Source organism: Neovison vison, chromosome 3, assembly GCF_020171115.1.
Source record: "Neovison vison isolate M4711 chromosome 3, ASM_NN_V1, whole genome shotgun sequence".
Classification (NCBI taxonomy): domain Eukaryota; kingdom Metazoa; phylum Chordata; class Mammalia; order Carnivora; family Mustelidae; genus Neogale; species Neogale vison.
Genome location: NC_058093.1, coordinates 111,866,037 through 111,883,876, shown reverse-complemented (window position 1 = coordinate 111,883,876; position 17,840 = coordinate 111,866,037). Strand labels below are relative to the sequence as shown.

At 35.9% G+C, this 17,840-nt stretch overlaps 1 protein-coding gene across 1 annotated transcript in view; it reads left to right on the top strand.

The window, feature by feature from the left end:
- Window positions 1–10,939, top strand: part of MAP3K2 (mitogen-activated protein kinase kinase kinase 2) — an 86,429-nt gene extending 75,490 nt beyond the window's left edge. Inside the window, exons 16-17 of the mRNA XM_044242695.1 lie at window positions 873–1,050; window positions 1,876–10,939. Of these exons, the coding sequence (XP_044098630.1) occupies window positions 873–1,050; window positions 1,876–2,101 (404 nt within the window). The 3' untranslated portion in view covers window positions 2,102–10,939. The remainder of the gene's footprint in view (window positions 1–872; window positions 1,051–1,875) is intronic.
- The last annotated feature ends 6,901 nt before the right edge of the window (window positions 10,940–17,840 follow it).

Sequence of the window (17,840 nt, the reverse complement as noted above, 5' to 3'; positions counted from 1 at the left end):
TCCATTTGTAGTAAATAGATAAAATATTTATAGTAAATAAAAGTAAATAAAAATAAAATTTCGTAAAACTAAACAAAATTTTAAAACAGAAAGCTCAAAGCTTACTTAGAAGAGAGATTAAATATAGAGGCATTGAGAAACAAAACTAGTATAAAACAAAATCCAATACTAAGAAAAACTGGAATGTAAGATAACTAACATTAAATTACAGTAGAGGGCCCCTGGGGCTAATAATAAATTATATGTTTATTAAAAAAAGATATAAAAAATTACAGTAGAGGGAAAGGTGCTAGAAGTTGTTGATTATGAAGGTCCCATAGGAAGTTCCTGAGGAGAAGCTAGCTTCTCAGGGAAATGAGCTGCAGAATGGGCTTTGTCACAGAGAAACTGGGGCTGAAAGCCTCTGTTGCTTTCTGTATCCTCCTCTGAGCTTCACATTCTTAGCCCTTTTCTCCTTTTTCTTCTTCGTCATCCTTACCTTCTACTGGCCTCAGCCCTTATCACTTATGAGCCTTCTTAGGTGCTAAAGCATCACAGCGGACTCTAAAAATTTAGTTTGTGCAGTAAATTCTTTTTTTTATTTTTTAAACATATTATTTATTTATTTATTTGTGAGAGAGAGAGAGCACACAAGCAGAGGGAGGAGAAGAGGGAGAAGCAAGGTCCCACTGAGCAGGCTCCCCTCATGTGCAGTAAATTCTTAATGAGCCCTGGTTGTATGACTGGCATTATACCAGGTACTGTTGGGAAGACAAAAAGCAGCCTAATTTTGGAGACAGACTGATGAGTCTACTAAGTAATTATTTGCCATTTTTTTTTAATTGCAAACAGCCAAAAAAAGTAATGAATTGAGGATGTTTTCATATTTTTAGGTGCAAATATTCTGCGAGATTCAACAGGGAACGTCAAACTAGGAGATTTTGGGGCCAGCAAACGGCTTCAAACCATCTGTCTTTCAGGGACAGGGATGAAGTCTGTCACAGGCACACCATACTGGATGAGCCCCGAAGTAATTAGTGGAGAAGGCTATGGCAGAAAAGCAGACATCTGGTAGGTTTTGATGTTAGGTTTGCCTATGTGCTATGGTGAGTGCTGTGAATTGGGTAAGACGGATGAATCACAGACCTGTACCCCTGAAACAAATAACACATTATATGTTAATTAAAAAAACAAAAACCAGAACCACCTGCCTTCTTACATAATTTCACCCAAAATGGAAGTTACTGAGCCAGATTTAAATGATCTTTGGTACTTTTGAAATAGGATGCCAGGAATAGTTTTGTTTTAATTTTTTTCTCTCTTTGGCTTAATAATTAGCTAAGTAAATGGAGTTCTTGAGCCGGTCTTCCTTTCTTCGGGGAGGGTTTCATCTAAAGCAGATTTCGGCATTAGAAAACTCTTTGTTTTCTATCCCTGAGGAACTTTAAGAGTTACTAATCTTTTTTGTTAGTATCATGTAATTCAGTTAATCTTTAATTAATAATTTTAAGTTAAAAAATAAAGTGGCTGTTTCCTACTTCCCACCCAGAATTGTGTTTAATAGATATTCATTTTAGGCACCTAATGGCTGAAAGAATTTCTAGTGTTTGTGTTCTTTGTAATAAGATAAACACAAAAAATTATGTTTAATGTCAATTTAGAAAATTATATAAGGCAAAAATTATAAAATGAATAATGTTCTTTGCCTAACCATTTGAGTTAGTCTCCCATTGATTTTATGTTTAAATTATAGTTTTATATAATTACAACCTTTTAATGAAACTTTAAACTTGAAGTTGTATTTAAATGTAAATGGATGTTAGTTGTGTTTCTCATGTTGTAGTTAAGTGACTTTCCTTCATGATGATACTATCTGTGTAATTTTTCCCTCCCTAGGAGTGTGGGCTGTACTGTGGTGGAGATGCTAACTGAAAAGCCTCCTTGGGCAGAATTTGAAGCTATGGCTGCCATCTTTAAAATTGCCACTCAGCCAACCAACCCAAAGCTGCCACCTCATGTCTCAGACTATACTCGAGATTTCCTCAAACGGATCTTTATAGAGGCCAAACTGAGACCTTCAGCTGATGAACTGTTAAGGCACATGTTCGTGCATTATCACTAGCAGCCAGTAACCTCTCCTGTGCCTCTACCCAGCTCCCATCAATTCATTCACCTTCTCTCTGACTGCACTTTTCTTTTTTATAAAAAAAGAGAGATGGGGAGAAAAAAGACAAGAGGGAAAGTATTTCTCTTGATTCTTGGTTTAAATTGTTTAATAATAATAGTAACCTAAATTTTTTATATTTAATCTTTTTTTTCCCTTACAAGAACTTGAAACTCCTTTTTTTTTTTAATTTTTTTATAATGTACTGATGTGGTTCAGAGAGATAAAGCACTTTAGTACATAGTTGCTCTTTTTAGTACAAACAAATCATTTAGAATACCTAAGGATTAGAGAGTCTTTCCCCATGTCACTGACAGATTGGTGGTGATGGGGAGACATGGAAAACAAGGAGAAGAAAATGATGTATGATTTGTAGTTTTTAGTGATTAGTATTTAAAATAGATCCTCATTTATGGGGTTGAGCCCTAAACTTGAGTTTAGGGTAGGTACTCAAAGAATATAGGTTCCTTCTTATATCTGTATTCTTTAGATCCTAACCTCTGTCTACCAGGCTTTTTGCTCAGTAGGAGTCTTGATAGAAAATATGAATCTCTAAGAGGTATGTTTATTTGTTAATCCTAACCAGTATAATAAGCAAATACACTATAATAGATCCATGTTACTGGAATCTGTATACCTTGAGGGATAGCTTTCAGCTTTAAAAAAAAAAAAATTAAAGAAAAGAAAAAGAGAAAGGTACTATATTAGAGTAAAGCAGATATGAGAAGTCAGTGAGCAAATCCAAATTAAAAGGCAAAAAAAGAGATTGGTGTGATTCAGTGTGTGGGCAGAAGAATCCACATTTAACAGTTAATAGAAATTATGAAAAGAAGAACTAAATGTTTAGTGTATTTTAAACTATGGTCTTTACTGGAGGGAGAAGGTCCCAAGATTAAGGGAAAAGAGAAATAACCAAATCATGTATCTTCCTATTTCTAGCTTCAGATTCCCCATAGATAACATTCTTTGGGAACTAAGAATTTAACTTGGGGCATCCACATGTTAAAGCTAGTCTCATGAGATAAAAATCCTTGTTCTTGGGATCACAGAATACTAAAGCACCTCACAAAATAAGCTACCGTGTAAAACAGTGGTTCTCAAATGTCGGGTGGGAATAATTTTGCCTTGCATTCGGCAGTGCCTGGAGAGTTTTTCATGTCACAACGAGAAGGATCATAGTGGCATTGGGTAGTCTGAGGCCAGGGATGCTGCCAAAAAAAACTACACTATACAAATACAGCATCCCCATCTGCTAACAAAGAATTATCCTGACCAAAATGTCAAAAAGCGCTGAAGTTGAGAACCTGATGTAAAGACCAGCCCCAGTTATAAACTGAAAATAGCCATTTACAGAGTAGGTTCCTTGCAAAAAGTATATTTCAGAAAGAGATGCAATGCAGAAAAAGGGTTTTACAAGAGCCGATACCACTACTTCAAGTCAAGGGTGAACAATTTCAACAAACATCAAATAGTCCTTTCCTTTACCAGCTGTGTATTAAAACCAGATCAGTAACTTCCATTGTAGAAACAAAATGAATTTAAACATGGAACCTATTAAACCCAGCCATCTGTATATATTCTTTCCTCAAAAGTCAGTTCGTAATTGTGGGAAAAGAAAAGCATATCAAAACAAAGTATTAACTACTTTATAAGAATGTTTAAAACTGCCAGGTATTACTAGTATAACATATCCACCAAGAGCAAGGACATCCAGTGGAAAGAAGCATCTGGGAAACTCCCACTATCTCTAATGGACTTGTGCTACTGAAAAATATGAGTAATAGCAGTAATTTAGCTACTTGCAGTTTGTTTCAGCATATTAAAGCAAGTGCTAAGTACTTTATTTTTAAAGGTTAGGAAATAGTAGTCTTTCTGGAGGCCCTAAATGTGAAGCATTTCGTGGGATTCATAAGGGACTCGAGTATTTTATTTTCTGCTAAAAGATATGCTCTTCTAGGGGCTGTTTTAAAATACTTTGTTTATGAAGTTGGGTAGATCTTGGTTTCCTGGATCAAGGTCCTATCTGGCATTTTCTCTAGGAATATTTGAAATTCTACTAGCTAGTCTGAGAAAAAGTCAAAGCACAAATACAGTTGTCAAGGCTTCTCCCATACATTTATAATTAAAGGAAGCAGCTTGCAAGGAAGAATATGAATTAGTGGCCTCTTCCCCTTGAAAATCAACTGCCAAATCTTGTGCTATAAATGTAGTCCCTAAGGATGTGGATCTATTATAATTTCTTTAGCTTTTATGAGTGAAGGCATCTCTTCTGCTTGAGCAAGATTGTGGTATCTGGACCAGTGGGCTTTTCCTTCATTCCTTCGTCTTGTGTGGTTTTGATTTCCTTGAAGCTCATTTTTGGTTTGCCAGGGTAACTAGCAGTGCAGAATATGAAAGAAATGCTCTTTAGAGAGAAATCTTGGGGGGCTGTGAAGCCCAAGGCAAAATTGTTTGCTTTTTTCTTCTCTAAATGCTATGGAAGATAAAATCACCTGAAAAGAAACTACTACTTTAACACTGCTGCAGAAGACCTTTGTTTTATAAGAAAAATATGGAAAAGTATTGTTCTTTATGTAAAGACTTAAAAATAGACTAATAGTTTACAGAATTATTATATAAAATGTGATGTGAATTTATTTCAAACAAGTTATAAAGGTACCAAAAATGACAATAAAAGTTAATATATATAAAAACTACTAGAACAAAAAAGCTTAAGGTGGGATGAGGTATGAAAGACTAAAGGTAAATTTTAGAAAAAAATTTGAAAGGAAACCCATTAGGGGCAGTTAAATAGGACACTCCAGTTTTTTTCTTTCTAATAATGGTATGGATCAACAAATGAAATTTGAACTTTTAAATATGACTCTAAATATATTTTGTTTTTTAAATGCACAACTGATTCTTCTATACTGTAATGTTTCTTTGCTGAGGCTGGAAAATGGCCAGACTGCTGACTTTGTGCCTTTAAAATGCATTCTGCTTTGATAGTGGCAGACTTTTTGGTGCTGGAGAAGATTCACTAGCAGTCTTATATGTGCTTTTCAGGAAATATCTTTCTACTTAGGCCTTGAGAGATTCAAAATGGCATGAGTTAGGCTTGGACCAAATATAAGATCTTTTACATTGCAAACAAACTGTATTGAATAAAAGGGTTGAAAAATAACATAATGACTAATGGAAATTTTGATGGTTGGTAATTCTTTAAAATGTACTTAAAAGTATACAGACTTTGAAGTTTTCAGTATGCCTATCTTGAAAATTTTTCAATTTTTCTCTTTTACAAAACATGTTTCTAACTTGAAAATGATTAAAGATGATTGCCTTAGAAAGTTCTCAAAGGCAGTCAACCTTACATAATTTATATAAGAGATTGAAATGTTAATGCACAGTCTGAAATGTAAAAGAAAAGTTAAAACTTATTTCCGAGTAAGTTGAATTGGCTTTCAGTTGAGAGAGCCTTTATCTTATTTCCAATAGAAAGTACAGTAAAAAGGTGGATTTTTTTTTTTTTTTTACAAGAGTTTTCTGCTACTAGAGCTCTTATATATATCAGGTCTGGTCTGTAGTACTTCTGAGATGGTGTTGTAAGATATGTGAAGTCACTAAGAAAAATAAAATCTGGATAGTTTATAGGGATGACCAAGCTTGGGTGCAAAAGCCAAGATGCAGACTCTTTGAACCACAGCAGAGCTCTGTGCCACTGGTTTTGAGGTCTAGAGACCAGTAACTTGATACAGAATACTTGGTGTCAGTTGAGTATAGAAATCTATCAATTTCTTTTAAAGAGAGTGAATCTTTTTTACTTGCTTATTCAATAATTGTGGCTTATTATGTCAGGTACTAGATTAACTTATCCTTAAGTAGGTCATGGTCTAGGAGGAAATTAGGCAAACAAATACACTTATTTTATGGTATACCCTAACTCTGAAAGCTCAGCAGTGATGTTTTTAAACATCACTGTTTTTTATGAAGTGAGAGGAAAGCAATTTTGGGCAATCATTGGCTGTTGTAAACTAAAATGCCATTAACAGGGAAAAAGTATCCCCAAATTGGAGGGACCACATAGGTCAGGTGGCCTCTGTCTCAGGACTTCCTCTATATAAAAAAGTCCATCCCCCTACTCAATTCTAGTGGTGAGGGGCATATATCCCAAAACATAGGGTTTTTCCCTGCTTTTTCTTTTAAAGGGAAAACAGTTTTTAAAGTCTAAATTGTTAAATGTCCAAAACATTTGATAGAAGTTGTATTCTGTCAACAGTGTTACATATGCTAGGATCAGGACAATTTCTTGAGCCCTTATTGTTATATTAAGTTTGGTCTTTTTACAAATGTAATGCTCATATTTATTTGAATTTTAAGATTGATTAGGTGTTAATGAAAAGCAATTGTTCATTTTTGGTAGTGCCTTTTTCTCTGTATGCCTTAATTTTATTTTATATCAATAATATTTCAAGTTACCCACCACAGGAAGGTTTTTCCAAAATCAGTAGGCTTCAAGAGTTCATTTGGCCTTAGACTGTGTGTTGGCCCATAAACCTTTCTTAATGCCTGCTTCCTCCTCCTACCCTTTTCTACCTCTTTTTATTTTACATATATATATTCTCCATATTTTACATATATATGTTCAAAGAGAAACATTAGCATTAGTCTGTGATAGACACACTGCAGTCTCCACTAGACGTGAATGCCTACAATAAGGATAGAAAGAGGTATTCTAATTCTAAGAGACGTGGAGAATTGTTTTCCAGTTTGGTGACTTGACTTTCAATCACATTGGCACTGTCCAAATTCTTTGTATATCATGGTTCAGTTATGATTTTCATAGCAGAGCTAGAATGGTTAATTTTGCCCTAAAGAGGTCATTTAAATGGTTTACAATGTTAAGGCAATGAAACTTAGGGCAATGTGCAAGGAATCCAGGGATAGCAGTTCTGATCTTTACTTTTAACTAACATTTTGACTAAAGCTCTAGCTTACTTTTCTGTGAAAAGAGAAAGTGAGAGTGTGTGTGTGTGTGTGTGTGTGCGCGCGCGCGCGCACATGCGTGTGAGTGTGAGAGAGGGAGAGAGAGTGAGTTGGGGCAGGGGTGGGAAGGAAGGAAAAGTATGAGTGTCCAATTAGATTAGTCTTTGTTACTAGAAGAACAACTGAAATGTGTATGACCTACTGATGATGGATGAGTGTAATCGTCTTCAGATAGGAACGCCAGCACATTTTCCACAAGTAGCTAGTACAAGTGATTGTTTAATAAAGGTATTTATTGTAAATTGCCAAGCTCTTGGTTGGTAAAAGTAGATTAAAATTGAATTTGTATGTGTGTATAATAGTGAGCTTATATATAATTCTGAAATAGAAAATAATTGATTTTGCATAGTTCTTCATGAGCTCTTTGAAATAGAAATTCTTCCAGACATTATGAAAACAAGCTTCCTTAGCTTACCAAGTGTTCAAAAGGAAATTGTCTTATACCTCTTTTTGGTTGGCTAGGGAAGGCGTGCTGTGAAGCCACTGTTCCTACTTCATAGTTGTCTTTAGCTTTGCTTTGACTTATGCCACAGTCTGGACAGGATGCCATAATAGGTATGGGAAGTGTCAGGGCCAGCCATCTCTCCATACTCACCTTTCAGAGCTGTAGATGATGATGAGCTTTTAGGGGAGTCTAGAGAATCTTCTCAGTGATAGAGCAGACATGGTTCAGTTTCAGAAAGTTGAGGGTGGAGTCATAGTTAAAGAGAATGAATTTTTATTTGTTGCCTGTATACAGCCTCATGTAATTCTTCATATTTTTCATAATTATGCATTTTCATTGTAATATGATATTTTTGTTAATAACAGCAAAGGCATTGAGTCAGTGAGTACTGTTCTTCCCTATGCCTGATGACTCCTTGTTTGTATTTACAATCTGTATTATCAGAATCACTTTAAACCAAAGCTTTTATATTCCCTGCACACATAGCCAAAATGATTATCACTGTTACTTCTGCCCATCTGTAAGCTAACAGTAAAAACACGTTAAAGCAGGTACTTGTAGAATTTGTATCTCAACCTATCCTTCAAGTAAAAAGACAGGTGCTCAGTGTTTGCATTTAGACATACAGAACTACATAAACATTACAAATTTGAGCTTGTACATGTGCCAATTTTACTGTCATTTGACCATAGATGCATATACATATATGTTGATATATGATGCCTCAGGTTGGTGGCATAGTTTCTTCCTAGTGTCTTAACATTTATGAACTTGCGTTTGACTTGAGAGGCATTTTAGGAAAGCTGTGAAGAAAAGTAGGTTTTGGGCTGATGTCTGCTCTGTGCCATAGACATTTTGGAACGTAAGGAAGAGCCTGCTGTCTAGTATACATGCAGAATTTGTTCCCAGATAAGGATTTCTGAGTCCCCCTCATGCCAGTTGAGAACGGTAAAGTTTGTGACTATACTTAAAAAGCACTTTTGTGTTCATTTATTTACATATTTTTATAATTAAACCCAACATGTAACTAGTGGTGATTTTAGCTTAAGCATTACTTGGAGGGGAGAGGTAGGTCACATTTTAAACTCTGTTAGCTACTTGGGCTCCCAAATGGATTTGACATACTCTCATTTTTCCAAAGACTTTTTTCCACCTGGAAAAAGAAGAATGACTAGTGGAAACATTTGAGTTGGGAAGGCTTATGGGCAAAGGAAAGTAGGCCAAACCCTTGCAGTACACCCTGTTCAAGTGCAAGTACAGTGTCTATGGATAAGAATACTTCTTTAAAAACAAACGATTGTTTGTAATACAATCTTAATTAGTAAATAAAAAGTTTACATTTTTTCTATTGGTTTTAAAATCTGCTACCCTGCATTCTGAAATATTATAAGAGTTAATACCAAAAATACTTTTAATGTCTGACATCTCTTACATTTCACATGGTTCTTTTTATTCAAATATCATTGTAAATAAAAGTAAACTTGGATAAATTTGAAAATAAACTTTTAATTGTTGCAAACTATGATTATCAATTTGTAAATTTACCGTTTGACCTAATGTACATTTTTTAATGTAGCCATTAAATTGTCTATATTTAATCTATTAGTTTCTCTCTGTAAACGTTTTTAATCTCAGTTGAATGCTGGGCAGTTTATAATTATGTACAAAGGTTTTTTTCATATCAAAGTTGACTTTTGCACATTTTTGGAAATGTTTAATTTGTACACTGATTTACTACTCTGACCAATAATTGTTGATGGGTGTATGAGTATCATGAATGTGTGCATTGAACTACTGTCTGTGTCTTTATATTTTAACTTCTTTCAAGATGTAGCCATCAGTAACTGCATTGCTATTACTGACTTAAATGGACCTTCTTGCTTTTACAAAGTATACTTATCTATGGTTCTATCTTTGTTGAAGAACTCAGGAGTTCAGCATCACTTTCTGATTTTATATGTATTCTAAAATCCATGACTAAGTTGAAAGTATGCTTGTAACTCTGGGTATCAGGGGATGTGTGTGTGGAGATGTCTTTGTCTGTAGGCACATGTATATATCCCAATAATTTCTTATTTTCATTTCATTTCTACATTTTTATGAACTTGTTTTATAAGGGTACTGTTTAGTTAGAATAATTAAATATATATAAAAGCTTTCTGAGAGATTATTTACTATATGAATATATTTTCAGCTGGCTGATCAAAAATATTTTTTTAATTTTGTTTTTAACCATTTGAAATGTATTTGTATCTCCAGAATTGGATGCAAATTTACTTAGATATCAACTAAAATATTCTTGCAAGGAAAGGCATTGAATTCTCTTTTGAGAATTCTGTGAAATGCGAATTAAGAGGAAAAATGGGTTTTAAAGCAGTAGCAAAAACACACTGCCCGTTAAAATGGCCTTTGAATTCTCAAAGCTATGAAAAAATGTGAGAAACTAAATTGTCTTGAAGAGATGTCAAGATTTTTTTATATCTCCAGTTGCTGTTGGCCTGTCCTGTTGTTTTTGAACGTTTCCTATATCCGACTCTAAAGATTTCAACTTTTAGTTTTTCTCTTTCTGGGCAAAGTCAAACTGCATTATAAAACAGTACATTGACATATTGTGATCCTCTGTAATTGACTATAAATTGGTTTAGGAATATTTGAACATACATTGTTGTGTCTTTAGACTGTACTGTGTATTTTAAGTACTGGCAGAGAAAGAATTGGAAATTAAATTTCCAATATGACAATGTTATTGTACTAAAGGAAAACCTTGTTTTTAATATGCGGTACTACATAAAAATTATTTATATTAGGAATAAAGTCCACTGTTGAAGTTGAATGTCACTAAGTGTATTATGTTACAAGGAGCCGGTATGATTAGAAAAACCTACCAGAAGCCAGATACAGTGTGGTATGTGCCACATTTCATGCACATTTTGACTTTGTGTTGTTCATTCAAAATTGTGCTTGTAAAAATGTATAAAATTTCTGAGTTTTATAATTTTTTGTACTTATTTTTTCTTGCTGGTAAATAGCTTTTTTTTTTTTAAATCTAATGTGAAAGAAACCATGTTTATATTTTGTTAGTGATCAATGACTTTGTTTATATGAAAATTTGTATATTGTTGGTTCACATCTTTGTTTAGATTTATCGTGCATGAAGGCCTGCAATAATTAGCACAATGAAAATTGCTTTTTCTTACATGTTAGTTCATCTTTTTTGAAAGATTGTGGTGCAAAGGCTTACTCTGAGTAACCTTCTGGACTTTGGAATGAATATAAATGAATGGCACTTTGAGTGTTAATAAAGCTGATATTTATTTCCACTGTGATTGATTTGTTAAAATCTGTTCTTGGACACAGTGTGTTCTCCTGTTCCCTCCTTTGCCTGAGTTGATCACTTTCTAGGAGACCAAGCACAGACTGACCTGGGAAACTGCAACCGAATCTTCCTAGGGTATGTCTGTAATAATCCTACCCAACATGCTCTGGCATATCTTTTAATGGACACTTCAGTTATCCAGATCAGAAATGAACAGTGATTAAAAACAGAAACAAAGCCTACTATAAGAGTATAAGCAATGGATGCTCCCACAGTATTATCGATTAAATTAATTCCTTCATATAGATGGCATTTTAGTGGTGCAAGTCAAAAACCTCAAAATCTTGTATCTCCTCTAAGAATTAATCCTGTGGAAATGATTGCAGATGTGCTAAGGTTTATCTATAAAAGCCCCAAATTGAGGCTCTGTATGTCCCAACAATAAATGCTATTATAACAAAGTATTACAAAGTGGCCGGCTTATAACAAATATACTGTCTCTGCTCTGGGGGCTAGAAGTCTGGCATCGGGGTGTTAGTAGGACTAGGTTCCTTCTGAAACCTGTAAGGGAATCCTTCCTTGCCTCTTCTAGCTTCTGGTAGCCCCAAGTATTCCTTGGCTTATGGCAGCATCAGTAGTATCTCCATGTGGTGGTGTCCCTATGTGTGTGTTTCCCTTTTTTATAAAGACACCAGTCAATGGATTAGGGCCTACCCTAATGCCCTTATTTTAACTTGTAAAGACCCTATTTCCATCAAGGTCACATTCTGAGGTACTGGAAATTAGGACCTCAAAATACCTTTTTGGGGGAAACCCATTACAGTCTCACCCTGTGGCCCCTGAAAATTTATATCCTTCCCACATGGAAAATACATCCAGCCAATCCCAACATCCCCCAAAGTCTTCCATCATTCTAGCATCACCTTTGAAGCCAGTATTTCATCTACACCTTACCAACTCATTTAAGTAATCTGTATCTGTTACGGGGAAGACCCAGGGTGAGTTTCATGCTGGAGCAAGATTCCTTTCCCTCTGGGAACCTCTGAAACCAGACTAGTGATCTGCTTCCAGAACACAGTGGTGGGATAGACAGAGAATGAACATTTCCATTCCAGAAGGGAGAGGTCAGAAGGAAAAAGGGGGCATGGGTCCCAAGCAAGTATAAAACATAGCAGGGCAAGTTCCACTAGATTTTAAGACTTGAGAATAATCTTCACGATCTCCATGTTGTGTTCTGAGGAGCCTGCTGGCATGGTCACATTGCCCCTCACAACCAAGGAGTGGCCCAAAGACTTAGTCACTTGTGTCCAGGGCTTGTCCCCTCTGGGGGGTCTTAGGGCTGCCCTCAAATCATTCTTCCCTCTTCTTGAAGGACAACATGTCCACAGCCAAATAGTTGTATGAGTTCTTTTCCTGCCTACAGAATCACAAGTCACAGCCAGCCTTTCATTTCATTTCTGTCTCCTTGCAAACCATCAGCATTTCTGCTGAGATAATTTACTGGGTCCATGGATCACAAACCTAATATCTTCAGCAAACTGTTGTCCAGCCACAGCCTTTGTTGTTTTCTCCAGAGCATCCTTTCTCATTATTTGTGATGCTGATAAGCTGAGGCTTTTCCAAATCTTCAAATTCTAGTTCCTTTTTGCTTCATAATTCCTTTTTCAACTTATCTTTTTCCTCTCACATTTTACTATTATCAGGTCACACCTCCTACCTTTGCTAAATATCCAACTTCATTGCTTTCAAGTTCTACCTTCTACCCAAAAGAACACAATGCAGCCAACTTCTCTGCCACTTTATAACAAGGATCACCTTTTCTAGTAGTTTCCAATTCATCTTCCTCATTACCCTCTGAACCCCACCAGAATCACTTTGAATGTTTGTGTTTCTATCAAATCTAGGCTTTTTCTTATCCTGCATCTCAAAATTCCCCCATCCTCTACCCATTACCCAATTCTAAAGCCACTCCCACATTTTAAAAAGATTTTATTTTTATTTATTTGACACAGAGAGATCACAAGTAGGCAGAGAGGCAGGTAGAGAGAGAGAGAGAGAGAGAGGAGGAATCAGGCTCCCCACTGAGAAGGGAGCCCGACTCGGGACTCGATCCAAGGGCCCTGCGATCATGACCTGAGCTGATGGCAGAGGCCCAACTTACTGAGCCACCCAGGAGGCCCCACTCCCACATTTTTATTTAAAAATATTTAAAATCGAAAAGTAGCTGACAGAAAATAATGTGTTTCATGTGTGCAACATAGTGATTCAACAATTCTATACATTATGAAGTGTTTACCATGATAAATGTAGTTACCATCTGTCAACATACAGAATTATTACAATGTTATTGACTATATTCCCTATTGACTTTGCATGCTTGGGACTTACTTATTTTATAGCTGGAAATTTGTACATCTTAATCCCCTTCACCTATGTTGCCCCCCCCACCCTCTGCTCTGCCAATCACTAGTTTTCTGTATTTGTGGGTTTGTTTCTGTTTTTGTTGGTTTATTTGTTTTGTTTTTTAGATTCTGCATATAAGTAAAATCATAAGGGGTTTGTCTTTTTCTGTCTGACTTAATTTACTTAGCATAACACCCTCTAGGTCCCATATTTAGGTATGGGCAGCACCCCACTTCCCTTTACCAAAATCAGTATTAGAGTTCTCCAGAGAGGCAAAACTTCTGTGTTGCAGAATTCCTTTTCCCTTGGGAAACCCGTCTTTGCTCTTGGGGTCTTCAGCTGAATGTATACAGCCCACCCACATTATTGAAGATATTTTGCTTTACTTAAAGTCTACTGCTTGTAAATGTTAATTATATCTAAAAACTAAATAGGAGCATCTAAGCTGTTGTTTGACAAAAAAAAAAAACTGGACACCATAATCTAGCTAGGTTGACACAAAAATGAATCATCACAGGGATTGAGCAAATAAACTAATATGTCCATACAATGGAACTCTTCACCATGTATTAATGACTAAAAGAAAGCAAGTTACATGAGATGTGTAGTATAATCCCACTTTTTGCTTAAAAATAGAAAAAATATTGGGAGAATATATATGTCACTCAAGTGGTGGAGTTATGAGTGGTTATTATTTTTGCTTATATGTAATATTTAAACTTTTATGATAAATGTGGTGTTTTTGCCTATATCAAAATATCTCCCTGCCAGCTTTATTGAGATATAATGAACATATAACATTGTGTGAGCTTGAGATACACAATCTGTTGACCTGATACACTTATATATTGCAATATGATTACCACCATAGCATTATCCATTATATCATATGACTTCCATTTCTTTATTTTGGTGAAAACAGTAAGATCGACTCTTTTAGAAACTTTCAAGCCTATAATACAGTATTATCACCTATAATCACTATCCTATAGATTAGCTCCCTAGAACTTATTTATTTTCTAACTGGAAATATTATTCCTTGGCCAGCAACTCCCTATTTCCTCCACCCCCCTCAGTCCCTGGTAACCCCCACTACCCTATTTCTATGAGTCCAGATATTTTTTAGATTTCACTTGTGATATAATATTTGTCTTTCTTCATCTGACTTCCCTTAGCACAATGTCCTCAGTCCATCCATTTTGTTGCAAATGTCAGGATTTTACTCTTTCTCATGCCTATTTCATTGTGTATATATATGCACCACATCTTCTTTATCTATTCATACATTGACAAACACTTAGGTTGTTTTCATATCTTGGCTATAGTGAATAATGCTGCAATAAACATGGGAATGCAGATATTTGAGATCCTGTTTTCATTTCCTTAGAATGATACCCAGAAATGAGATAGCTGGGTCATATGGTAGTTCTATTTTTATTTTTTTGAGGAACCTCCATACTGTTTTCCACAGTGTCTCCATCAATTCATGTTCTCACCAACAGTGCACCAAGGTTCCCTTTTCTCCACATCTATGCCAAAATCTGGTATATCTTATACCCATTCTAACAGGTGTGGGGTGATAGCTCATCAGGGTTTTAATTTGCATTTCCTTGATGCTTAGTGATTTTGAGCATCTTTTTAAGTGTTAGTTGACCATTTGTATGTCTTCTTTGAAAAATATTGAGGTCTTCTGCCCATTTTTTAATTGGATTGTTTATTTTTATGCTATAGAGTTGTTAATGCTATCAAATTTTTAAAATCTACTTTGGGATATTAACCATTTATCAGATATGTAGTTTGAAATATTTCCTCCCATTTCATAGATTGCCTTTTCATTTTGTGATTGTTTCTTTTGCTATGGAGAAACTTTTTAGTTTATTGTAGTCCCATGTATTTATTTATGCCTTTGTTGCATGTGCTTTTGGTATCACATCCGAAAAGTGTTGCCAAGAGCAATGTCAAGGAGTTTTTCCACTATGTTTTCTTTTAGGAGTTGTATATGGTCTCAGATCTTACATTTAAGTCTTTAATCCACTTACAGTTGATTTTTGTGAATAGTGTAAGGGGTCCAATTTCATTCTTCTGCATGTGATTATCCAGTTTCTCTAACACCATTTATTGAAGAGATTACACTCTCCCCATTGAGTATTCTTATCAAATATTAGTTCAAAAAATATTTTCTTAATTATGAAAACATTATATTAGTCATTTTCCTTCATCACCTCCTTCACTAAAATTAAGCAGGTTTGGCAGTAAGAACTTTAAAAAAGGCCATATGTTTAACCTAGTATTTTTATTTCTCAGAACTTGACTTGGGAAAATAATTCAAGATACATTTAAAGATTTATACACGATGTTAGTCATCACAGAACTACTTCTATAATAGGACAAATTGTAAACTATGCCAGTGTCCCCCCAAATTTGGGTTTGGCTAAATAAATCATGATACTGTGATACCATGAAAAATTAAAGTCATTAAATACTCATTCTAACAAAGGGTGAAAAAAGCTTAAGTTAGGGGGATTATAAAATCATATGTCCAAGTAACATCTTGGTGTAAAAACAGCTACTTACAGAAGAAAAAGCCTGGAAGAAAATAGACCAAAATGTAAATACCTAAGGGTGGTATATGTATGATTTAAATAGCCTTCACAGTGCTTTTCCGTTTTCCAAGACTTTTACATAGCATGTAGCATTTAATCAGATGGAAGATAGAAAAGTGGAAAATCGAGTTTTTTTTTTATTTTAAGATTTTATTTATTTATTTGACAGAGAAGATCACAAGTAGGCAGAGAGAGAAGGGGAAGCAGGCTCCCTGCTGAGCAAAGAGCCTGATGCCGGGCTCGATCCCAGGCCCCTGAGATCATGATCTGAGCTGAAGGCAGAGGCTTAACCCACTGAGCCACCCAGGTGCCCCATGGAAAATCGAGTTTTAAAGCTATGGTTCCTGCACTTCTTGCGTGAAATTCATTTAGAACAGGGACCAAAAACCCTTCAATTTACAGAAAGCCATTTAGCTGAGAACTGATCTCTGCATTGCAAATTCTGTGGCTGAATTTCAGCTGTTCAACTGATCAGCAGTGTTTAACACAGGGTATCACTTCCTCTACCTTGAAATGCCATCATATGAAAGCAGTACTTCTAGGTCTCCTTATTTCCCTACCTCTCTGACTGCTCCTTGACTGGTGTTGCCCCAATTCTCCACCTTCGAGCCTCCTCACTGTAAAACATATCCCAAGCTTATCTTTACCTACATTCATTCCCTAGGTACCCTCCAACACTTATATAGCTTCAGTACCATACATAGGTTGACAATTCCCAAACTTACATTTCTAGGTCCCTGTAATTCAGGCTTACATCCAACTGCCTTCTTAACATTTTATTTAATTGTCTATTAGCACACTGCTATGTTTCCCCCAAAACCCATATGTTTGAAGCCCTAACCGAAATTGTAAACTGTATTTGGAGACAGAACCTGTAAGGAAGTGATAAAATTTAAATGGAGTCATAAGGGTGGGACCCTATTCTGGAAGGGCTGGTGTCCTTAGGTGAAAAGGAAGAGACACAGTTCTTGCCCTTCTCTCAACTCCACAATGAGGACACAGCAAGAAAGCAAGAAGGTGGTAATCTGTAAGCCAGGAAGAGAGCAGGACTTGATCTTCAACTTCCAAACTCCAGAGCTGTAGGAAGATAAATTTCTGTTGGTTAAGTCACACATAATAACATGTGGCATGTTATTATTGCACTCAAGTGGACTAAGATAGCCTCTCACATTCAGTGTGTATAGAACCCACCCTTGAAACCTGTACCTTCTTTAAGGTACATCATTTTTACAGTTGCAGAAGCCAAAAATCTTGGAGTTATTCCTCTCTCTCTCTTTCCATAACCACTCAGTCAGCAACTCCCACTCTACCTTTGAAATATTCAGACTGGAACCACTGTTCATCACCTTTACCCCACCACACTGATAAAGCCAGCATTTCTCAACTGGAGTGCTGCAATGGCTGCCCTTGACCTTTTAAAGGCTATCTTTAACACAGCAGCTAGTGTAGAGTGACATTTTAATATTGAATCAGATTGTCATTTCTCTGCTCAAATATCTCCAGCAGTTTTCTATTTCATAATAAAATTCAAAGTGTTTGCAATAGCTTACAAGGCTCTACATCAGTGGTTCTCAAACCTGACCATCAGCATCTTGCAGAGGACAAGACTGTTGTGTCCCTAAGTTTTGATTCAGGTCTGCGGTGGGGCCTCATACTTCGCATTTGTGCCTCTCTAATCAGTTTGAACGTTTCCGTCTGATGTTGATGCAGGCAGGGGACCCCACTTTGAGAACCATTAATCTACATGTATAGTAGTAGGTACCGGGTCTTCTTCCCCACTTCTTGCAGCCACATGGCTCCCCTCTCAGCTTCCTGTTAGAGACCAAATCTGTGTAGTCGAGTCTTAGGCTCACACTGCTTCTCCTTTGGGATTTACATAGGACACTGCTTCACTTTTTCAGAACT